Below are 24,674 nucleotides of genomic sequence, written 5' to 3'. Positions count from 1 at the left end.
GTTCGCCGGCCACAGCAACGTCGCTGGGAAGGTAAGTCCGTGTGACGGGTAATAGCGATATTGTTCGCCACGGGCAGCGATTTTCCCGTGACGCATAAACGACGGGGGCAGGTGCAATCGGCAGCGGCATTGATAGCGATGTCGCTGCGTGTAAAGTGGCCTTTAGTCCTGAGGTGCGGATGAGCCCTGGTTTGTTGTCCATTAGGGAATCGGGAGGTCTCCTCCATTGTGTCCTGAGCCTATGGCTCCCCTCGTGTTGGACAACCTAGATGCCATCTAAGGCAGTGATTAGACACGGGAAGCCACAAAGCCAAAAAAAAAGGGGAAAAGTAGAAGTTTAGACCCAGCTGCTGAAAGGCTAATACCCAGGGCAAGGACAGGAAAAGTACCCAACAGCAGCAAAACAGGATTGTATGGCCAGCAGATTAAATATACAGCAGTCTCAGTGTCTCCAGTTGCCCAGTTTGATCACCTCTAACACCGGCCCTGGAGGGATGGAAAGCATATAAAGTGAAAATTGTCATTAATCACATAATCATAATGTGTAATCTCACCCTTAGGGCTCATGCAGACATTGGTCTGATCTTGGACCACAATGTACAGATAAGCCACAAATCTCTTGAATGGAGCATGACCGCTTGATAAATTTGTGATGCTCGAGTCAGGAGAACCAAAAAAATAAAATACAGCTGCACTCTGAAATGCTATGATATGCAAAGATTGAATATATCAATTTGGAATTGAATTACTGCTATAAAAAATGTTAAAAAATGAAGCTACCTAGCGCACAAAATGTCAAATTCATAAAAGCCCAACTGCCAGCGACAAGGCGTATCCTTTTGTTGGGACCCTAACCTTATATGCTTCTACCCGGGCAGAAAGCCTACAATTTTAAGGGCAGACTGGATCCAGCTTGAATTAAAAATGCCTCAGGTTGATGGGAGCTGATCGAATCGAGTCAGAAGAGCCGCGGCCAGTCCGTGCATTGTGGTCCAAGCTTGGACCAATTTGCACGGACGTCTGCATGTGCCCTTCAAAGGGTTTTTCTCCAATACTTATTTTCTGTTCATAGATTTTTCTTTATAAATTTGCGGTCACTTGAATTGCTGACATAATCAAGAGATTTCCATGAATCATTCTCTATAAATATCCAATATATATAGAACATATTAAAAGGTCAATGCAAGAACAGGAATAGTGTAAAAAGTGTATAGCAGGAAACATTAATCCTGTGCAAAACTGTACCCTGTCAACCTGTGTAAGAGTATGTCCACACAATGGCCCCGATTCAGTAAGACCGGCGCCCCAGTCATGATGAGGGGGCGGGGTCGAGTGTGAGACTCCTGATTAATTAAAGGGGTTGTCTGTAATACCATTTAATATAGTGTAGTTAGGGAACGGTAGGGAATTTTTAATTCAAGTATATTAGAAAATAGTTTAGATTATGGCATTAAATAGTAAGGCGTTTAGAATGAAAAAAATAATTTATATTTCAGACTTCCCCTTTAAGAGGCAAACTTTAAAGGGAACCTGTCAGCAGAAATTTCGCCCAAAACCTAAAAGATTCCCTCTCTGCAGCTCCTGGGCTGCATTCTAGAAAGGTCCCTGTTATTATTGTGCCCCCTGTGAGACCAAAATAAAGGCTTTATAAAGTGCTACCTTTTTGTATGCAGATTCTGTAAATGTGATTCTGCCTCCTGCCGCTTTAGACCGTCCCCCATCGCCGATTTTCATAGCTGTGGACGCCGCCCAGTGCTCCACAGGTCCCCGCGCATGCCCAGTGCTCATCTCTCGTGGATGAGCACTGTGCCCAGTGTCACCGCTGGTGACGTGCGCGCAGGCTTTAGATTATGGGCGGTGCTGTGATGTTTATTACCAAGCAACCGCCCATAATCACGGGACCGCGCTTTCACCCTCAGCGTCCTTCGTTCTGCGCAAGCGCGGTGCTGCTGACCCCACGTCACCTCCTTCCCATCTTGCCCTGAGGCAGGAAATAGATAGGAGGTGACGTGGGGTCAGCAGCACCGCGCTTGCGCAGAACGAAGGACGCCGAGGGGGAAAGCGCGGTCTCGCGATTATGGGCGGTTGCTTGGTAATAAACATCACAGCACCGCCCATAATCTAAAGCACTGGGCGGCGTCCACAGCTATGGAAATCGGCGATAGGGGATGGCCTAAAGCGGCAGGAGGCAGACTAACGGCCATCAGGCAGCCCGCCCCCGTGTCACATTTACAGAATCTGCATACAAAAAGGTACCACTTTATAAAGTCTTTATTTTGGTCTCACAGGGGGCACAATAATAACAGGGACCTTTCTAGAATGCAGCCCAGGAGCTGCAGAGAGGGAATCTTTTAGGTTTCGGGCGAAATTTCTGCTGACAGGTTCCCTTTAATCAGGAGCATCTGGCTAACGGTGTGCGCCTCGCCACAAATCCTATTCCAGTCCCTGATTTGTGACGTAGCAAACGTCAGGAGTTTGACAATCTTCGGTTGGCCCGCCTCCGTCCCACTTCTTTTGAAAATGGCGTGAGAACGGCAAAAGTTACAGGGCTTAAGCATTAACATAATGTTGCGACTTTTTCAAACCTTTTTATGCCAGAATTCTAGCATAAAAGCTTTGATGTATTGGGCCCAATGTCATTTTCAGGCATAAAACTGAAAAGTGAACAATGCACGTGTTATGGTCACCGAAATGTGGTGAACGTCCAGGAGCGGACCCACTGGGCCATACACTGGACTCCCCTGGAGGAGCTAACCTCAAGCTAACCCCTAGCCCTCAGGGCCTAAATGAACAACTGCCAGGACCAGTGGTATCGGCTCTTACGGACTGGAGAGTCTCAGAAGTCCAGAATGGATATGCTCAGATATAATGGCACAGAGGTGGTAACTCAGATGTGGCAGTACAGAGGTGGTAACAGACGTGGCAGCACAGAGGTGGTAACTGAGACGTGGCAGCACAGAGGTGGTGGTAGCAGCAGGCTCGAGCAGATGACACAGATTAGTGGGTACAGGTAACTGATATGTGACGCCCTGGCATAACCAGGTAGTCACACGGAACAGGCCCCCGCATAACACCGCTTCCACACTGGGTTAAACCAGCCAACAAAATCCTAGTCACCCCCTCAGGGAAGGACAGACACACCAGTGGGCGGGACCAGGCGGAAGGAAAACGCCCACCTAGGGGTCTGGAGAGCCCGGGGGCGGGAAAACAGGAGAGAGAGAGTTGAGCTTTGAGTGGAGAGAGAGGAGTTTGGAGGTGAAGCTGACAGGTGTCAGGGTCGGAGCCCTGACATCAGCTAGGTGGCAGACAGTGGTCAGCGCCAGCAGGAGACGGGGAGACGGCTACCGGAGATCCGAAGTGGACCGGGCAGGGATTGTAGCCCGCCGGTACTGACACCGGAGAACCGACCCAGAAACCGTGCACAAAGGGGGTACTTGGACCTTGAAGCCAGGACCAGCACCAACGCCTAGCTACTGTAATTAACCACTTGAGGGCAGGATTCTAGGTCCTGTCCCAACTTAAGTCCCGAAAACTAGACAACCACCCACCGAGACGGATAGGGCATCCGCCAGGGCCCGGTAGATCCCACGGGTCAGCGTCTGATGGGCACGGCTCCCAACCAAAGGACCGGAAGCGGACTCCTGCGTTACACACCGGGAAGTCCACCACAGAAAACACAAAGTGAAGAGGAAAGGGGCATTGACCACCGGCCCGGGTGTGGGACCAGATACACCCATCTGCAGCAGCCGGCCACCATCACCTTGGTTTACCAAAGGACTTGTGTGATTTATTTAACTGTGACTAACATTCCCGGTCTGACCGGGCGCGCCGACCCCTGCCGTTGTCATCCCCTGCACAGAAACATTGGGCCCCGGGGCATCCATCTCTGCCCACGGAGGGGTTAACATCCAGCTGCCAGCCCATCGCCCCCGGGAGTCCCACAGCAGCAGCGGTGGTGCTACATCTCACCACACACCGTGGGTGGCGTCAGACAGTTTTCAACAACACCCGTACAAATCCGTCCCTTCCTTTTTATTCGAAGTGTTCGCGTGACCCCTGGGTCTGGTAGAGTCCCTCGAGCCATACCGCAGATCCGGATCTGAGCAGCACGGCTGCTGGCGTGGGGGCGGCACAGATACTAGGACCCGTGACGCAGGACTAGACAGTGACGGGTACGAGACCTGAGAACTAGCAACACACTACACCTAGGAAGCATTGCTCAGGCACCTCCCCTAAGGGGAGAGTGCTTTAAATACCTACAGGGAGATTGCTGACCTGAAGGGTCACTTCCAGGTAATACGACACTGGCCATTTAAGAAAGGGGACGTGGCTGCACATGCACCCTTTGGGCACTCCCAGAAGATCTGGGTGTGGTCTGGAAGCAAGAGGAGGCTGAGGCAGGCCCTGGGGCAGGAACAGGGTGCATGGGCCCGCCGGGCAGGTGAGAACGGTGCACCTGCTGAGGCATGAGAGAGGTAGCAAGCGGGGGTGCCCCGCCGGTACCGGGCACTACAGCACAGACGATAAAGTCACATGCACATTCTTCATTGGAATCTTACTGCGCAAACTGCAAAATCAAAGTCTGCTGCCACCAAGAGTCATTTCTCTTTTCTTTATGGACCACTCTATTAACTTGGAAGCCCCATACACAATATCTAGCAAACATCACAGCCTTCAGACCCCTAATCAGTCACCAAGACACCTGTCTCCATTTCCAACATGACTAATTCACTAAATACTTGTATTCCCTATAAAACAACAATTCTGGAGCAGGTTTTCTTAGAACTCTGTATTGTGTTGTTTCTCTGTTATACCTCCTAGACATGTATTCATACATTGATATCTTTTTTTATACACCAGTGCTATAGCAAGCATTTTCTAGGTCTAAAGACAGAATGATTTTAGGATTAGCATAGAAATGATTCTTTACTGTAAGAGCATTGACATTGTGGAGCTCGCTGCCATACAGAACTGAAATTAACTTGTTGAAAGCAGCCAAGAGAGAGCTAAATGATTTTCTTAGAAGACAAGACATCACAAGTTTAAAGTTCTAGATTACTGGAGATGGAATAAATCCTTGGATGAACAAACTAATGGCCATAGAGTTGGCAAGAAATGATCTTCCCTAATACAAGACGATTGGCAGCAAAAGGTTTTTCTTTGCTTTCCTCTGGATCACTACAGAATACTATATAAGACTCCATGGTTGTCACATGTGTCACATCCGGCTAGGACCTTTGTGGTATACGGGATCTTAAGGTAACAGCGTTTAGCAGATCACATGTCCTCGTTGGTGTCCACTCAGTAATGAACATGAGTGGAACCAATTTAGTTTCTTTTGGTTCTGTAGGGGTTAAGTATTCCTTTTTGACCCTGCTGAGAGTCCTGTAATCTCAGCTGCTGCTCCTTGTTGCCACTTCCTTCTGTTATTTAAACTAATTCCTCGGTCTCTCATGTGCCAGTTATAGTTCTTCTATGCTGACCTCCCTGGAGAAGTTGCTTCTGTCACATCAGTGGAATTACTTTTGTTGTTTTATACCAGCTTGTTTCTTTCCCTTTGTTGCCTTAACATAGTATTAAGACTAGTGCCTTGCTGCTCAACTCACTAGCCAGGGCTAGCCCAGGGACAGAAAGGGATTAGGCAAGTGATCGTGCATGGGAGGGAGAACTTATTTAGGGACGTTATGGAACGGAAGGGTCAGGCATAGGCGACTGTCAGGGGTTCACCCCTTCCCCATCTCACTATTGCTAGGGCCCCCCCCCCTTACCTTGTCCCTGGTCTTTCCTCTTTGGCGTCACATTCCGAGCATCTCCTCTCTCTGCCACGACAAGGTTTACTTGTGACACCTTCTGTTCTCTAGTTTATTTATATTTTGCATATTTTTTGGATTTCAACATGTTTTTGGCTGCGATTTCCAATATTTCACTATACTTGTTTGGAGGTTTGCCTATGGGTGAATTTCCCTGTGGCAAGAACGGAGACGTGATAATCCTGTGCTCAGAGATAGTACTGAATGTGACTCCGTGACCTCTGTCAAAAATTGTTAGTGAAGCCATAAGTTATCACCATTGACAAGTGACAAGTGAGTGATGACCTCTAGGCAAAAAGCTGTCAAAAAGTTCTAACTAATTTCTTTAAAAAAAATTCCCATCTTCCTTTTCCAGTAACTTTTAAAGAATGAGTGAGAATTTAGATAATACACACAAATATGTAAATTTTTTCTTAAATCTATATATCTAAATATACACACAATATATATGTTATCACTAGTGATGAGCGAGTATGCTTGTTACTACTCGGTACTCGCACGAGTATCACTGTACTCGGGCTACTCGGCGGGGACCGAGTAATTTCGCGATACTCGTGGTCTTCATTCCTGCATGTTGGCGCTCTTTTTAGAGCCAGCCCTTATGCAGGGATTGGCTGGCAGACCACTGCAATGCCACAGCCCTGTTACTTGTGGAATTGCAGTGATTGGCCGGCCCTCACAGCATGACCGTGCCTTTAGCCCGACACTTCCCCGCTCGGCTACGGCCCCTCCCGCACTCCACTCCGCGTGTATATATATATGCACGCTTACACACACACGCACGTTTTTTTTTTAAATTTACAGTTTTATGGTTTCTACATGCTGCCGGGGTCATTTCAGAATAATACTCGGGTCTCCCATAGGATAACATTGGGCTCGGTGCTCGGGCCGAGTACACGAGTATCTTGGGATGCTCGGCCCGAGCCTCGAGCTCCCGAGCATTTTAGTACTCGCTCATCACTAGTTATCACACACACAGTATAGATAAATTTTTCATATATATGGAAACTCTTTAAAGGCCTCATCTCATCCTGTCGGTGGTGGCCCATAGCAGGTGGACCTCCATTACATGGTTTCTCTGATAATTTGTGTGGGTGTGATGTAAAACTACATTTCCCCAGCTTCCAATTTTCCTAACAATACACACTAGTAACCTTTAGTTCCAGATTCAAAGTTCATGTGAATTCTTTAAGAGCTCTACTTTTGGGCTAAATGTTCTTCACATCTTGTGGTTCTTAAAGTTTCCCTCAAAACATAGGCTAAACCTAGTGTCCTCTCGCTATAACGCATAGTAATCATCTGAAATCCGAGTAGGAACCTGGCAATAAGTGTTCAGTATCCCTACAGCACCCCCAGAGGAAAAATGAAGCATTACATATTTCTAATTGAAAATCAATTAGCTGTTTGTGCCATGTATGGATGTGCCAGGTCCTCCAGAGAAGCTCCTTTCTTCTCTTACTAAAGAAGTAAAGGAAGGAATGGCTACAAGGAGCCCCTTTATAATTCAGAGATGAGCAAAAACATTTGCAGAACCGTGGTCCGGCATCAACGTCCGTATTTTGTGGAATCAGGACCTGTCACGCAGGGCCGGCGTCAGCACCTGGCAAACTTAATCAAATGCTGGGGCCCTGGGCTGCCGGGGGGGTCCTACTCGTGGTGGCAGGAGTGGTGTACTGCTACTCAGGGGGCCCAATGCCCACGCTGTCTCCAGCCTCCCCCCTCCGAGGACCGCGCTTTCAATTGCATCGGCATCGCAGTTGCAATGATGAGAGACAAAGCAGCGCGCTTCCTCTCATCATTCTCCCCGCTGTGACTGTCGGCGCTCTGACAGCTCTGCAGCGGAGCGCGGTGACGTCATCACTGTGCGCCTGCTGAGAGGTCAGAGCGACAGCAGTGGACGCACCGAGGAGACCAGAGCAGTGGGGGAACGTGGAGAAGTGAGTATGTACTAGTCACTGTGGCCAGATGACCATGGGGGCTATATACTACATGAAGGTGCCTAATATTATTTGGGTCTGTACCATGCTATATGGGAGCTGTATACTACATGAGGGTGCCTAATGCTATACAGGTCTGCATTGTGCTATATGGGGACTGCTTAATGTTATATGTGGGTTGCATAGTGCCATATGGGAGCTGCATAGTGCCATATGGGGGCTGCATAGTGCCATATGGGGGCTACATATTACTAGATGGAGGACTATGGGGGCTTCATAACACTATATGGAGGAATATGGGGGCTGCATACTACTATAACCCCAGAGTTGCAAGTCCCCTCCACCATGGGGCTGTATACCCCCCAGAGCTGTATGTCCCCCACCACATCAGAGATTTTTGTCCTCCCACCCCAGAGCCACTGTCCCTTCTGGAGCTGTGTACCCTCCATTTCTGTATACCCATTTCCTCAGTAATATGTATTCCCTCCAGTAATGTGTATGTCCACAGCCTCTCTTGTGATGTATATACAGTTAGGTCCAGAAATATTTGGACAGTGACACAATTTTCACGAGTTGGGCTCTGCATGCCACCACATTGGATTTGAAATGAAACCTCTACAACAGAATTCAAGTGCAGATTGTAACGTTTAATTTGAAGGTTTGAACAAAAATATCTGATAGAAATTGTAGGAATTGTACACATTTCTTTACAAACACTCCACATTTTAGGAGGTCAAAAGTAATTGGACAAATAAACCAAACCCAAACAAAATATTTTTATTTTCAATATTTTGTTGCGAATCCTTTGGAGGCAATCACTGCCTTAAGTCTGGAACCCGTGGACATCACCAAACGCTGGGTTTCCTCCTTCTTAATGCTTTGCCAGGCCTTTACAGCCGCAGCCTTCAGGTCTTGCTTGTTTGTGGGTCTTTCCGTCTTAAGTCTGGATTTGAGCAAGTGAAATGCATGCTTAATTGGGTTAAGATCTGGTGATTGACTTGGCCATTGCAGAATGTTCCACTTTTTTTGCACTCATGAACTCCTGGGTAGCTTTGGCTGTATGCTTGGGGTCATTGTCCATCTGTACTATGAAGTGCCGTCCGATCAACTTTGCAGCATTTGGCGGAATCTGGGCTGAAAGTATATCCCGGTACACTTCAGAATTCATCCAGCTACTCTTGTCTGCTGTTATGTCATCAATAAACACAAGTGACCCAGTGCCATTGAAAGCCATGCATGCCCATGCCATCACGTTGCCTCCACCATGTTTTACAGAGGATGTGGTGTGCCTTGGATCATGTGCCGTTCCCTTTCTTCTCCAAACTTTTTTCTTCCCATCTTTCTGGTACAGGTTGATCTTTGTCTCATCTGTCCATAGAATACTTTTCCAGAACTGAGCTGGCTTCATGAGGTGTTTTTCAGCAAATTTAACTCTGGCCTGTCTATTTTTGGAATTGATGAATGGTTTGCATCTAGATGTGAACCCTTTGTATTTACTTTCATGGAGTCTTCTCTTTACTGTTGACTTAGAGACAGATACACCTACTTCACTGAGAGTGTTCTGGACTTCAGTTGATGTTGTGAACAGGTTCTTCTTCACCAAAGAAAGTATGCGGCGATCATCCACCACTGTTGTCATCCGTGGACGCCCAGGCCTTTTTGAGTTCCCAAGCTCACCAGTCAATTCCTTTTTTCTCAGAATGTACCCGACTGTTGATTTTGCTACTCCAAGCATGTCTGCTATCTCTCTGATGGATTTTTTCTTTTTTTTCAGCCTCAGGATGTTCTGCTTCACCTCAATTGAGAGTTCCTTAGACCGCATGTTGTCTGGTCACAGCAACAGCTTCCAAATGCAAAACCACACACCTGTAATCAACCCCAGACCTTTTAACTACTTCATTGATTACAGGTTAACGAGGGAGACGCCTTCAGAGTTAATTGCAGCCCTTAGAGTCCCTTGTCCAATTACTTTTGGCATTACAGAGCTATGATTCCTAAACCCTTTCTCCGATTTGGATGTGAAAACTCTCATATTGCAGCTGGGAGTGTGCACTTTTCAGCCCATATTATATATATATAATTGTATTTCTGAACATGTTTTTGTAAACAGCTAAAATAACAAAACTTGTGTCACTGTCCAAATATTTCTGGCCCTGACTGTACATCAGTGTCAGTGTGCTCAATATGCAGCCATGTCCGTTAGTGACTGCCACCAATCAGCGTGACACCGACAAATGCCCAGGAGGAGCTGGATGGACACAAGCGGTGAATGAGACTGTTGCCGGCTTCCCAATATTAGAAATATCGCTAATGTATGTTTATCAGTGTATATGACTGTGTCGAGATTTATGTCTGTTTATGTGTGTTTTTGTGAATTTCTCTTTAAATATATATGTGTACGTATGCTTGTATGTGTATGTGTATGTATCTGTGCATGTCTATGTGTGGATGGGGCCCACTGAGACTCTTTCACCCAGGGCCTACAAAAACCTGGAGCCGGCCCTGCTGTCACGGGTGATAGTCATGTGGTTTCTGGCCATAGAAGGTCACAGCGTCTGGCTGTGCAGAATACTCCCTGACTTTCTATTGTTCCTGCGTTCAGTATTCATTGGTATAGGTAGCTTTCCTGCTGGATTAATCTCTCCCCCTTTTGGACCCAGCAGGAGCTCACCTTCCACCCAGTTGCTGATCATCAGCATTATCTTGCTGCTTAAATACCCCTTCCTTCCTTGGCTGGTGATATTATTCAGTTAATTCACGCCTTGGTTGTAAGCAGGTGGCTTGAACTAATTGAATAATATCACCAGCACCAGTCCAAGGAAGGAAAAGGTATTTAAGCACCAAGGGAATACTGATGATCAGCAGCTGGGTGGAAGGTGAGCTTCTGCTGGGTTCAAAAGGGAGAAAGATGAATCCAGCAGGAAAGCTACCTATACCAATGAATACTGACAGCAGGAACAATGTAAAGTCAGGGAGCAGTTTGCGCAGCCAAACGATGTGACTTTCTATGGCCAGAAATCACATGACTGTCCTGTGACAGGACCTTGTCAGTAGAAACGTCCTCCACTGGTCCTCAAAAGCTGGCATCTTGGTGCCTCTTGATTACTAGGAATCCTAAAAGTCATGATATTTCTAGGCCTTAAGCCTCATGAGGTAGTGGAGGCTTAGTAATCATAAGAGGCACCCGCATTTATCACTGCCCCATTCCGGCGGCCTTTCGGACTTCTGAATTGGACACAGACCCAAGGTCCAGCAATTCTATTTGCTCAGACCTACCAGTATTTTACAACCTCATTGATGTGAAGTAGAAATGACAGACGCGTTTCCAGCCTAGAAACATAGTCACAGCCTGTGGTGGGTGTGCATCACAATTTGTCAACTGATACCAAGAGTGTCACTTTGTGGAGAACCTGACATGTCCTTTTATCACACAGACAACTGATTTATTTTCTAATTGTGTAATGCTTCATTTCCCCTGTGGTGGCGCTGCAGGAAAACCAAACACTTCCTACTGGATTTCCCTACAGATTACATCTGATTGCTGAGGATTAGTTTATCATTGGTGGATCCTTGTGAGAATTAGGTCACGTCTGTCACACTAGTGACATGGATATATGGCGCACGAAGCAACACACAACACAAGGGGTACACGTTAACAATGGTGGTCCCTAGCACTAGTGAGAGGGAAGATGCACACCTCCTCCAGTCACCTGCAACTGTAGCCTGTACTCCTAGCCAGTCCCTATACAGCTTCCTGTTGTCAAGTAGGAACCTGAAGTCCTGGGTGACCCTGCAATAGTCTTGGCTAGTGAGTGGACAGGTAAGAGAACAAAAAAGGAAGAAAAAAAAAATCGGGCACTGCAGCGCAAAGGCTGTGGCGTGGAGCCATACTTACAGACCTGGTGTATAGCCGTCAATGGATTAGATTAGCAACTCCAGATGGTGCTCAGTCTGCAGCGCAGTCACTGTTCTGAAGAATCCAAGCAAAGGAAGAAAGGCAGCATCTCACCATGAGGTTTTTCAGCCTTATTCAAAGCATGTGAATTACAGCATGTGGGGAAGAGGGGAGCGGCAAGTGGACGACAGCCGTTTCGCGCTGTAACAAGTGCTTGTTAAAGCGCGAAACGGCCGTCGTCCACAATCCCCTCTCCCCCAAATGCTGTAATTCACGTGCTTTGCATAAAGCTTAAAAACCTCATGGTGAGATGCTGCCTTTCTTCCTTTGCTTGAATTCTTCTGGACAGGTAAGAGACGCTAGCCCCACTGCAGAACTAAAACAACACACCACGGAAGGAAAACAAACAGGGGGAAACACATCAACAGACTGCTGCAGTCAGGACCAAGACTGCAGACTACACAGCAACTTGCAGAGAGGACTCCATCAGCTCCTTCCACCTCCAGGCCAAGCATCCAAATGAGAGTGAATAACCATCACCTTCTACTGGGAGCAGAGGGTATATAAAGAGACTGGGAGTGGTCCAAACCAGAAACAGTTGAGATGTTAATGAGAATGCTTTTTGGCAAGGAATACTGACATTAACCCTCTCATCCCCAAAGGAAAAGAATCTAAATTTAACTACAGGGGTGAACATAGCAATGGCTTTCTATCCCTGAATCTGACAACGTCATAAATGGTTTTCTTCATATTTGTCAGAGCAGCACAAGCAAGAGACAGTGAAAGGCACTTGTGTATCAAGACTCTTTATTTCCACTTGGCTGGATCCTCCTATATAATGAGGGACCTAGAATTGGCTTTGGTTTTGTAAGAAATCATTTTCAAGTGTCACATACACAGCAGTATCTGGCACATAAGGCCTTTGTATTACAATTTGGTGATCCCATATCTATCACCCCAACCTAAACTGGCCCTCCTGAATCCCATGCATTGTATTTCTTTGGTGCAATTTCTGTTGCTTGGTGAAATCGTCTATTCACAGTTGTTCTTCGGGTTCTCGATGCATCTACCACAAAGACACCTAGAACGTGAGCTCACAGATGGACGGAGATAAGGTCTGGGTTCCTGGTTTAGTCGTCTCCTGCGCAGATGGCCAGCAGGGCCTTACGGTAGTCACCGGATGTTTCACTCTACAAGATAATGAATATTTACATCATGAAACATTTGATTTCTCATTCTGTTTTGCATCAAATTGCAAAATCCATGTTTAATCATCATGTCATTTTTTCGTTTAATGCATATGCTACATAAACATGCAGGTTTACCTTCCTGTGGTCACCACTGGGGGGAGCTCACTGCATGCTTTTACATTATCGAGTTCAATAAACATAAACATAAGACAGTGAGCTCCCTCTAGTGGTGACTGCAGTTTTAAAGAATTAAATCTCCTGGGAGAAAATGAGTTACGGTCATTTTCTCCTGGTAGTAAGGCGGCCAAGCAGCATTGTAACTCAATTTACCTTCAGATTAACCCTATATCTTTAGGTAAATAGCATTTGGGGACAAATAAGGTTCCATTTGACTTCATTAACCCCGTTATGACATATAGTCATCATGAGCAATTGTTATTTCTAACACAATTCGACAACAACTCCTACATCGAAGGAAAACCGACCTATGGGAAAATAAAAAATTCTTTGATATTTTTACTGAATGGTAAACTGCATCACACTGCCTTAATCAGTTTCCATGAGATTTCGAAAGAAACTGAGGTCACAACAGTTGCAACTATGGCTGCATGCCCACAATCAGTGTTTGCAGGGTTTTGGATGCAGCGTGTTTCAGCTGCATCCAAAACGCTGCGTTGTACAGTACAAGCACAGTGGATGGGATTTCTAGAAATCCCATGTCCACTGTGCATGTACAGCCCGCAGCAAAAACTGATCTGCGGTGCGGCTTCCCGAGCAGCAGCATGTCAATTGTTTGCTGCGGAGTTGCAAGCATTCTCCGTAGGGAGAACACAGCGAGAGACCGCAGCGCTCAGAAGCCTGATCATGGGCACTAGCAGCTGTGATTTCTTGCGGAGGAGACTTATGGCCCCACAGGTCAGGACCTGCTGCATCCAGGACGCAGCAGGTCCTGATCGTGGGCACGTTCCCTAATGGTGCCCATGTATAAAATGTTAACTTTTCCTGGCACTTGTCTGAAAATGCAACTTACACTGCCTACAACTTTTCGGCTCTGTGCCTACGATCAGGGTTCACAGTGTTTTGGACGCAGTGTCCAAAATTCTGCGTTGTACAGCACTTGCACAATGAATGGGATTTCTAGAAATCTTCTGCCCACTGTGCTTGTTTTTCCTGCAGTGAAAATGGACACACGGTGCAGTTTCCCAAGCACAGCGTATCAATTTATTGCTGCGGAGACGCAAGTGCTGTCCACAGGGAGAACAGAGAGAAAGTCCACAGCACCCAGAATCCGGATGGTGAACACGGGCAGCTGCGGACAACACTCATCACCCTACAGAAGACACGCTGTGTGCAGGACGCAACGTGTCCGGATCGTGGGTACGTGCACATTATAAGCATTTGCAGCAGGTTTTATGCAGCATAAATCGGTGTGCACATGAAAATATGTGGCTTTTAGATTTCTCGTCAGTCATTTACATGGGTGAAAATCGCTCCAAAAATGCTGAAAAAGAATGGACATGCTGCAGAATTGGAAAAACGCTTTGATGGTTCAAATATGGAAGGAAAAAAAAAAAAAAATCAGTGTGTGCATGAGATTTCATAAGCCTCATTCACTTTGCTAGTAGTGTAAAATTCTATGTTTTTTTTACTTGGGGGGGACAAAAAAAAACACAGCTTAAGAACAAGTCCTCTACTCCTGCTCACAGCAACTCAATATGCTAGGCACACAAATCGGTTTAAAACTGGTATATAAAATGCAAAGTTTCCCCATTGTGATCCCTTATAGGAAGGGTTGAACCAACACCTATTTATCGGCTTTCTTACCTCCAGGCAGTGGTGCAAAGATTTCTCATATTCTTCTTTGAATTCTTTGCGAATGTTGAACAAGTCAATTTCACTCCTGGATATCAGGATCCGGGTCAAGGTCCGTTCATCTGTTCCAGCTCCCTGAAGAAACAAAATGTGCATATTACTCTAATGACCCAAAGTTAAGACTGGGGTGCACCCTCTGGGTAAGAGGCTACAGGCCGGTGTGCACCCTCTGGGTAGGAGCTTACGGACTGATGTGCACCCTCTGCGTAAGAGCATATGGACTGGCGTGCACCCTCTGCGTAAGAGCATATGGACTGGCGTGCATCCTCTGTGTAAGAGCATATGGACTGGTGTGCATCCTCTGTGTAAGAGCATATGGACTGGTGTGCACCCTCTGGGTAAGAGCCTACAGACTGGGGTGCACCCTCTGGGTAAGAGCCTACAGACTGGGGTGCACCCTATGGGTAAGAGCCTATAGACTGGGGTGCATCCTCTGACTAAGGATCTATGGGATGGTGTGCACCCTCTGGGTAAGAGCCTACGGACTGGTGTGCATCCTCTGGGTAAGAGCATATGGACTGGCGTGCACCTTCTAGGTAAGAGCCTACAGACTGGGGTGCACCTTCTGGGTAAGAGCCTACGGACTGGGGTGCACCTTCTGGGTAAGAGCCTACGGACTGGGGTGCACCCTATGGGTAAGAGCCTACGGACTGGGGTGCACCCTATGGGTAAGAGCCTACGGACTGGGGTGCACCCTCTGGGTAAGAGCCTACGGACTGGGGTGCACCCTCTGGGTAAGAGCCTACGGACTGGGGTGCACCCTCTGGGTAAAAGCCTACGGACTGGGATGCACCCTCTGGGTAAGAGCCTACGGACTGGGGTGCACCCTCTGGGTAAGAGCCTACGGACTGGGGTGCACCCTCTGGGTAAGAGCCTACGGACTGGGGTGCACCCTCTGGGTAAGAGCCTACGGACTGGGGTGCACCCTCTGGGTAAGAGCCTACGGACTGGGGTGCACCCTCTGGGTAAGAGCCTACGGACTGGGGTGCACCCTCTGGGTAAGAGCCTACGGACTGGGGTGCACCCTCTGGGTAAGAGCCTACGGACTAGGGTGCACCCTCTGGGTAAGAGCCTACGGACTAGGGTGCACCCTCTGGGTAAGAGCCTACGGACTGGTTGGCACCCTTTGGGTTAGAGCCTACGGACTGGGGTGCACCCTCTGGGTTAGAGCCTATGGACTGGGGTGCACCCTCTGGGTTAGAGCCTACGGACTGGGGTGCACCCTCTGTGTAAAAGCCTACGGACTAGGGGGCACCCTCTGGGTACGAGCCTACAGACTGGTGGGCACCCTCTGGGTACGAGCCTACAGACTGGTGGGCACCCTCTGGGTTCGAGCATACGGGCTTGTGTGTACCCTCTGGGTAAGGGCATACAGATGTTTTCTTGAACCTGTGAACTTCCAAATCATATGCAGCTAAGATTCCCAGTCTGACCATGATGAGAGTTGTCTATATAGAACACCTAGAACTCCGGAGGTCGGAGACAAAGGTTCTATATATTGAGCCATGTTCCAGTTTTGGAGCACAGCGTATCACACCATATGCAGCACAAATCGGTAGAAGCATGTCTTACCTTCATTGCTTTGTAGAGACATTCTGCGAAGAAGGCTGATTTATTCTTCACACTACGAACTGAAAGGGAAGAATGAAAAGAAAAATAAAATAAAAGAATAAAAGGCACATAAATAAACACTTGCCCCATATCCAACACTGCAGCTCCACTGTCCCCTTGGTCTTCATTCAGGAATGCGCTTTGTCATCTGTGTGTATCGGCAGGTGATCAAGGGGGCTGCTGGACTCACTTCTATAGGTGACTTAGCTATTGAGCATGTCAGCCAGCCCCCTTCATGGATGTTATCCAAATACAGTGGGGGGGGGGGAGGAAGCTGTACCCTGTGTCAAGGCCATTGCTCAAGTGGACCGGCAGGAATAGAGGCGCTGAAACCAGGACATATTTGAATAATGAGATGTACGGTATTATTGAATTTTGAGCGTTATTCCAATATTCATTGATCAGGAGCACACTGCTCCCCTGCCTCCTCACTTCCTCCAGTAGTTCTATGCAATCACTACAAAGGAGAATAATGGGGCAAACATTTAAAAAAAAAAAAAAAAAAAAAACAAGTATAATGGAATTCAATGGGAAACTCGAGAATTTTTCTGGAAAAATGCTCAAGTTTCCCATTGAGTTCCTGTGATGGTGGAACATGGGGGGTTGTGTATCATTTTGTGTAGGTTCGTATTTTAGGTGTGCTGCTCTGTCCATTCTATGTATTCCTTGTGTGTACATTGTCCTGTTTGCAGGCTTAATCACCCCCTGCCGGGTTTTTGTTCCTAAGAGAGGGGGAGGGGGGCCTGGGATCCACCTAAACTCTCTGCTTACCTGGGAGATTTTTCAGTTAGAGAACTTCAGGAGACAAGGAAGAAGATTGATCCTCTAGGGGTGGGGGGGAGAAGCTGCAGCTATAGCCAGCACCCCAGAGAGCCGTTGAGAAACCCCTATTTGCCTGGAAAAGGATTGCTGTAGGATTGTGACTCATCCCCGGGATATTTATGTCATTACTGGACTATTTTACCCTCTGTGTGGTGGATTATTTTATGGATCGTCTGATTTTGCTTGGAATAAATATTCTTTGGATTTTTCACTCATCACTCGCTCTGTTGATTATGTGACATCAAAGAAGAACCCCGTGACACTTCCATTATACTAGGTACTCAAGTCGAACCCGTCCGAGCATACAACCTGCTCGTTTCGAGTACCAAGCACCTAAGCATGGTAGTCCTTGCTCATAACTAGTGGTCACAAGTCAACTGAGAGGAGCTCTGAAAAAGACCTAATAGTTATGACCTCTTAGTGGATCACCAGAATAAGATCACTGATAGATTCTCAGTTAACTCATTCTGCAGACAGCAATAGACAGTGGTTGAAGGAAGCTGGCGCTGATTGGACGAGAGGCTCGCGTGACGTCATGTGAGCCTTGGGAACGCAAGCCACAGCACAGGTGGAAAGCGTCGGCCGCGGAGCGGAGTATAGGCTTTATTATTTTATCTGGGGGAAGTGTGGAATCAGAAGGGGTTGTCCTAGTAGTGGACAACCTCTTTAAGTAAGAAAAATAAAAAATTACTCCCAAAAGGTGAACCTTTCCCTTAAAGCCATAGATTTATTGACCGTATCTGTTCACACCAGCGGTGCATTGCCAGCATTTTTTTCTTCCCTGCTTGGGTTAAGCCTCCTTGTGCAAAACAGAGGAGAATATTGAGCAAAACATGACCAGGATAGGTTACAGCTTCTGATTATAGATTCATGTGTTTTTATACAATCGGGTGGACAGAACGATCAGAAACGAACGTCAAGAGAGGGACTCTCTACTCACCGATGGCCACGAAAGCGTCCTTCACATCTCCGGACATTTCTTTTTTAATCGTATGTTCTACATCATGGTTCGACTGCTTAATAAACTCCTGGAATACTGGAAAGAAGAAAACGAGTCACTATGTAACATACGGGAGTCAACATGGCCTCAGAAGGCATAGATTATAGTAATTAGTATACAAACAAAAATGGCCACCGCTATGCAGGATCGGAGGACCAGAGTCCTGCGGTGAGATAACCTGTGACACAATCATCCCGAGAAGTCCAGCAAAACATAAAGGAGAGGACTTTGTAGCCAATTTCTTATTAGGGATATGTGCACACAACATCCTCTTTCTGGATGCAGAACCGCCAAAATTTTTCTAGCAAAACACAACCTGTGTCGTCCTGAAGAAGAGCTGCCATTTTTTGGCTGTAGCTCCACACTTGGCGTGTGATCTCTATATTTTCCACTATAATAGCCATCAACTTCCTAGTGGAAGAGTTAGCGTGCAACTTCACAGTTTCTGAGTCCTTAAAGTGAACCTGTCTGGTGCAATATGGACCCAGAAACACGAGCAGTTCTGGATGTGTCGCGGGCGGGGAGGGCGCTGCGCTCACTAACGCTCGGGTCCGGCACTGCTGCTGCTCGGTGGCTCGAGCGGTGGGCTGGATCCGGGGCCTCGAGCGGCACTCCTCGCCCGTGAGTGAAAAGGGGATGGTTTTGGTTTGGGGATGTTGTCCGTGACGCCACCCACGGTTGTGGTGAGGTTGGGACACCACCGCTGCTCTGGACGGGGATCCCGGGAGCGATGACAGGGAGCAGCCGAGATGTTTTCTCTCCCCTCTGTGGGTAGGGGGATTTGGTGGTCCCGGGCCCGATGATGGTGACTGTAGGGTGGATAGCGGGGTTTGGCGAAGTGCAGGGTCGCGGGGGCAGCGCGGCGCCAGACGGCACGATGGTACTCACTCAGCCAATGATGTAGATGGAGTCTCCGGTAAAACAAACGGCTGGATGGACGGGTCCCGCAGCCGGCTGCGATGGTCACTCCCGGTAGGTTGGCGGTGACTGTCTCTCCCTGCACCTGTGTTGGTGTTGTCGGCTCCGATGGCTTCCCACCGGTAACCCGCTCCCCAGCGGTGTGTTTGCCAGAGGAGCCCCTTTATGCCCGCAGGCTCGGGCCCTGGGAACTCTAGCTGTGGCGGTAGCTGTATTTCCCTTCATGGTTGAGTGGTTGCTTTCAGTCGGGTCTTTGCTGCTGGGAAACCCCGGAGGTTCCCGTCGCTGACGGATTTGACCGGTTTAATGGCGACTCCAAGCCTGGTCGGGGTCCGTAGGCCCTGCCGAATGGTGCTGGCTTCTCTTCGCTCCCCGGTCCGGTACCGGCGGGCCACCGCCCGTCCCCGGTCCTTACGGTTGTGCGTCAATCGGCCTCTCCTGCAGACGGTCACCACCGTCTGCCAACCTTGCTGTATGTGCCCGGGCCACGTAGACACGGTCAGCGTGCTCCTCCACTACCACTTCCCTCCTTCCACTTCACTCTCCCTCACTCAACTCTCGTCCTTTCCCGCCTCCAGGACTGTGAACTCCTCGGTGGGTGGAGCCAACCGCCTGGCTCCACCCCACCTGGTGTGGACATCAGCCCCTGGAGGGAGGCAACAAGGATTTGTGTGTGTGTGACTGGTGTGCCTAACCGGGGTGTGGGGTGTGTTGTTGTAGTACCTGTGACATCCTGGCTTGTCCAGGGTGCCACAGATGCATATTGCTAATCCCTGCCTAACCCTCCCTGTATCTAGTAGCATAGATAAAGAGATATTTAGAAGAAGTATTTCTAAAGATCCTTTATGATATGCTAATGAGGCCAGGGACTAGTCACAAGGGCGTTAGTTCCTGCGCTCATTCCGCCCTCTTAGCATGCTCACAGAGGCGTGCTAACATGCTATTCAATGCCCATTGCTCAGCATGATCAGCGGTGACGCGTGGACGTGTCACCATTGTCACTGCATCAGACGCCGGGCAGTGCGTATAATCAGAAGTCACTGCACTTCCAGTCATGCGCACTAGACCTCTCTGAAGCCGGGACATGTACACCCGGCTTTATAGTGCGCATGCCTGGAAGTGCAGTGACTTCTGATCATGCACACAGCCCGGCATCTGATGCAGTGACAAGGGACACATGTACCCACGTCACCTGGTATTGAATAGCATGTTAGCACGGCCCTGTGGATGTGCTAACATGCCAAGAGGGTGGAATGAGCGCAAGAACTAACACCCTTGTGACTAGTCCCTGGCCTCATTAGCATATCATAAAGGATGTTTAGAAATACTTTTTCTAAAGATCTTTATCTATACTACTAGATACAGGAACAGTTAGGCCGGGATTAGCAATATGCACCCAGAACTGCTGGTGGTCCTGGGTGCATAGGGGACCTGACAGGTTCACTTTACGTGGTTTAAAGAAGTAACAAAAGACTGAACATGTGCACAGCAATGTAGTTTTTACATTGCTGTGCATCATGTTCACTTTTTGCAGGACTTTTTCAGGCAGAATCCGACTGAAAAAGATGTTGGGTGCTCATATTGTAGTAGGGGTCCTCCAGTTTTACAAAAATCCTCTCCACTGGCTGCAGTTTATTCTTAAAAAAAAACAAAACCTGTGCTTTAGTCACCTTCCTCAGGTCCAGTGCTGAGTCTCGGCCACTGCTTTTGATGCCTGCAGGTAATGATGGAGCCGTGCTGTCATTGTGGGCAGAGCCGCTGAGCTCACTGACTGTCTGCAGTGTTGTTGAAATGACGTCAGCACTGCAGACAATAACAGGCATCAAAAGCATTGTTCGAGACGCAGTCCTGGACCTGGGGAGGGTGAATAAAGAGCAGCTCAGAAGACCGAGCACTGACATCAATGGAGCGGTGCAGGAGGGGAGTACCTGCTCTTTTTATTCTCAGCACAGCATTTAAGGAGTGGTCTTATTGATGGACAACCCCTTTAAGCAAACTAGTGAAAAAGTGTCACAGTCCCGCTCACTGGTATCATCTTATAGTGGTATATTCTGGAGAACCAATGACTACTTCAGCCATTATACCGCATCCCCATGTAAAGCGACGGTCCGACGCTCACCTCTCCTGAGATGCGGGTAGCTACGCGTGCACAAGATGGTCATAAAACGCGTCTCTAGAGAAGTGGAGTCATCGGATCCAGAGTCGGAGACTTCCTGAAAGATGGGACCAAGACATGTTAAGTTTACAAATTGGAAAAATAGTGCCGTCTATTAATGGATGTTAAAACAGGCACCCCTCCCCCGACATTCTGCAGATTGTGGGCGACTGACGCGATTATCGGGACAATGACGACACTTAACGGACATTTATAAAATCACTCACCAGGACTGAAGCAATAACCTAAGACAAGAAAAAAGAGAAATAGGGAATAATTAAGAGATGTCAGAGTCAGAAAAGGCTCCAACATCAAGAAGAAATGAAGGAGGAATAATCCTGACATTGCTCCTGTCCTGATAAATGACAAAAATGTATTTTCTGCCAATGGTTAAAGAGTTATTATCATCTTTATAAATGGATATTGCCGGATAGTCCTTGTAAAAACAATCATTTTTGCAATTTACCCCTTGTTAAAATTTGCAGCCATTCTGGAGATATAAATACTTTTTTTTGGGGGGATTAATAACTCATTGCCTAGGAAATCAACCACTGTTGTTAACTATCTTGTAAGCACTGCACAAAAGCTGTCCAGGATTAGAAGGTAACAATGCACTTCAGCGATGCTGGTCAACTATAAAAAAAAGTGCTTACAAGTGCAATAGAAAAGAGTTTGTAAGCACTGCACAGAAGCTGTCCATAATTAGGAAGTAACAACACACTTCAGCGATGGACGCCAACTTCAAAACAGAGCTTACAAGCTCAATAGAAAAGAGCTTGTAAGCACTGCACAGAAGCTGTCCAGGATTAGAAGATAACAATGCACTTCAGTGGCGCAGGTTAAGTTCAAAACAGCGCTTACAAGCTCAGTAGAAAAGAGATTGTAAGCACTGCGCATGTTATGCTGTCTACATGTGGTGGTCTGTCTCCAAGGCTACAAGTTGTAAACAAAAGTATTAATATCTTATGAATGGCTCAAAATTTTAATAGGCAGTAACCTACAAAACTGCTTGTGTTAATAAGCACTATCAGACAATATCTGTTTATGAACATGGGGATAACCCTTTAAAGGGGTTGTCCACTACTTTGACAACCCTTCTCAAGCACCATGTTTCCCCCTGTTGAAATAATGACCTCACATGAGCCCTGGGAGAGCGAATTAACAACAATGCTGGAACTGGTGCCGTTGACATTCGCTCTCCCGGGGCTCACGTGACATTATTGGGCGCAGGGCTTGCGTGACATAAGCGTCGGCTTCACTGGCCCTTCCAAACATCAAGAAGTAGTCAGGGCTGCGGCTGGCCACCCACTTCCTACTGATGTTTGATAAGTCCAAAAGGTCGGAGAGGGAGGCCGGGCCTTATTGAGCGCAGGGCCCATGTGACAAACTCACTTGAGCCCCAGGAGAATAAGTGCCGACACCGTTGGAACAGCACCAGCATCGCTGGAATAGCACCAGCACCGCTGGAACCGTGTCCGCACCAGCACTGCTGGAACCGTGTCCGCGCCAGCACTGCTGGAACAGTGTCCGCGCCAGCACTGCTGGAACCGCGTCCGCGCCAGCACTGCTGGAACCGCGTCCGCGCCAGCACTGCTGGAACCGCGTCCGCGCCAGCACTGCTGGAACCGCGTCCGCGCCAGCACTGCTGGAACCGCGTCCGCGCCAGCACTGCTGGAACCGCGTCCGCGCCAGCACTGCTGGAACCGCGTCCGCGCCAGCACCGCTGGAACCGCGTCAGCATCAGAAGTGAGCATAAGTGTTATTTTAACGGGGACAAACATGGTGATTGAGAAGGGGGTAATCTGAGTAGTGGACAACTCCATTAAAAAAATAAAATGATCTATTCTTTGACCAGTAGGGGTAGCTCAAGAGCTCACTGCATACAGAGTTATTATTGAGGTCATTAGAGGCTGCAAAATCTAAATGCAGTAAGCTCCCCCTAGTGGTGACTAATGGCAGAGAGAATATAGTTCTCTTACTGGGAATATATGTATATAATTATGATATAGGATGAGCTCCTGGGCCTAAGATAGGGATGTAAATTGTAATCCTCTTTAATTAATTAATTAATATAACCTTAAATTATTATAATCGGAGTGCGTCTCAGTGAAAAATCTGGTATGGCATAGTGTACTCAAGTAGCAGGGAACAGAGGGGTTTGTGGTCACCCTGAGGTTTCTTTAGCTTTGCTCCTTATCTACCGAGCATCAAAACGTCAAAGTGAAAGTGGCGTTCTTCTGATGTCGAGGATGTAGATTAAATGACCAAATGCAGAGATCAAAGGAAATCAAATGTTAAGATAAAAGGAAAAATTAAAAAAAAAAAAATCACAGTCTCCTTCCGAGCTATGGTTACTAAATATTTACCTAGAAGGAAACCACTAGTTTATTTTTGAGAAGAGACTTAAGCAAAAGAAAACAAAAAAAAACAAAGGTTATGTTGGACTTTCCCTTGCAACTTGGAAAGTTTTGAAAGAAGATTAAAAGATGTGTACAATTGTGTTAAATTAATTCTTTTAATGAATTTCACCCTTGTTCATGAGGCTCATCAGACCCTAGGACAGAATATAGAAAGACCACCGGCTTGGGGCTCCACTCTACAGGTTGTGTATCGTATAATTGGTGCCAATTGTAAGAAATCGTCGCTCTTTTACCAGATGCCATTAACATCCTAAATCCTGCACGTCTCCCTGTGTGCGTTGGCTCCTGAGTTCCTGATGAGCCAATACCTGTAAATTCCCCTTACTCCAAGCAACACCACAGTGTCCCTGGCACCAAGCCACGAAGGACCAACCTCCACCTGAGCAATGAGGTCCTTTTAGTCACTATCTGCTTTGGCGTCTGTTGGTTCCTGCCATCTACATTTCTGTCTTAGCTTGATTTTCCTAACTAGGTCTTTTGTCTGCTGCCAGCCCTGACCTCTATGGTAACGTTTCACCACCAGCAATGAATGCTGTGCCATCGGAAAATGTTCTATCCATTCTCAAGAATGGAGGGATTTATTTTTCTGCTTTTCGTTTATTATCTAGTATCAACCACTCCTACAGTCGGTGCAACAGTGACTGAACATATACATGGCTTACAAGCTCTTTCTAAGAATATGTTCACATATTAAAGAGGTGATCAACTACTTTTACATTGAGGTCTATCCTTAGGATAGGTCATCAATTTCTGATCGGCCGGGGTCCGATATCCTGCACCCCTGCTGATCAGCTGTCCTCCGTTCCGGCAGCGGCAGGAAATGCTCAGTTCCAGGGCAGCCCCGTCTTCGGATAGTGGCCGCGGCTGGGTACTGCACATCCGCCTCCTATTCAAATCAATAGGAGGCGGATGTGCAGTACCCGGCCGCTATTAGAAGACAGAGCAGCTCCAGAACTGAGCATTTTTGGTCACCTGCTGCCACCGGCGGCACTTGGAACAGCTGATTGATGGGGGTCCAGGGGTCGGACCCAGACAGATCAGAAA

General features: G+C 47.5%; 1 protein-coding gene across 1 annotated transcript in view; it reads right to left on the bottom strand.

The window, feature by feature from the left end:
* Positions 1 to 12,432: 12,432 nt before the first annotated feature.
* Positions 12,433 to 24,674, bottom strand: part of ANXA6 (annexin A6) — a 108,279-nt gene continuing 96,037 nt past the window's right edge. Inside the window, exons 21-26 of the mRNA XM_075344340.1 lie at positions 21,438 to 21,455; positions 21,175 to 21,268; positions 18,078 to 18,173; positions 16,277 to 16,335; positions 14,657 to 14,779; positions 12,433 to 12,832 (exon numbers count right to left, since the gene is read on the bottom strand). Of these exons, the coding sequence (XP_075200455.1) occupies positions 12,773 to 12,832; positions 14,657 to 14,779; positions 16,277 to 16,335; positions 18,078 to 18,173; positions 21,175 to 21,268; positions 21,438 to 21,455 (450 nt within the window). The 3' untranslated portion in view covers positions 12,433 to 12,772. The remainder of the gene's footprint in view (positions 12,833 to 14,656; positions 14,780 to 16,276; positions 16,336 to 18,077; positions 18,174 to 21,174; positions 21,269 to 21,437; positions 21,456 to 24,674) is intronic.

This window comes from Anomaloglossus baeobatrachus, chromosome 4, assembly GCF_048569485.1.
Source record: "Anomaloglossus baeobatrachus isolate aAnoBae1 chromosome 4, aAnoBae1.hap1, whole genome shotgun sequence".
NCBI classification, from domain to species: Eukaryota; Metazoa; Chordata; class Amphibia; order Anura; family Aromobatidae; genus Anomaloglossus; species Anomaloglossus baeobatrachus.
Note: the sequence above shows the minus strand (reverse complement) of the source record. Positions and strands in the feature narration are given on the sequence as shown.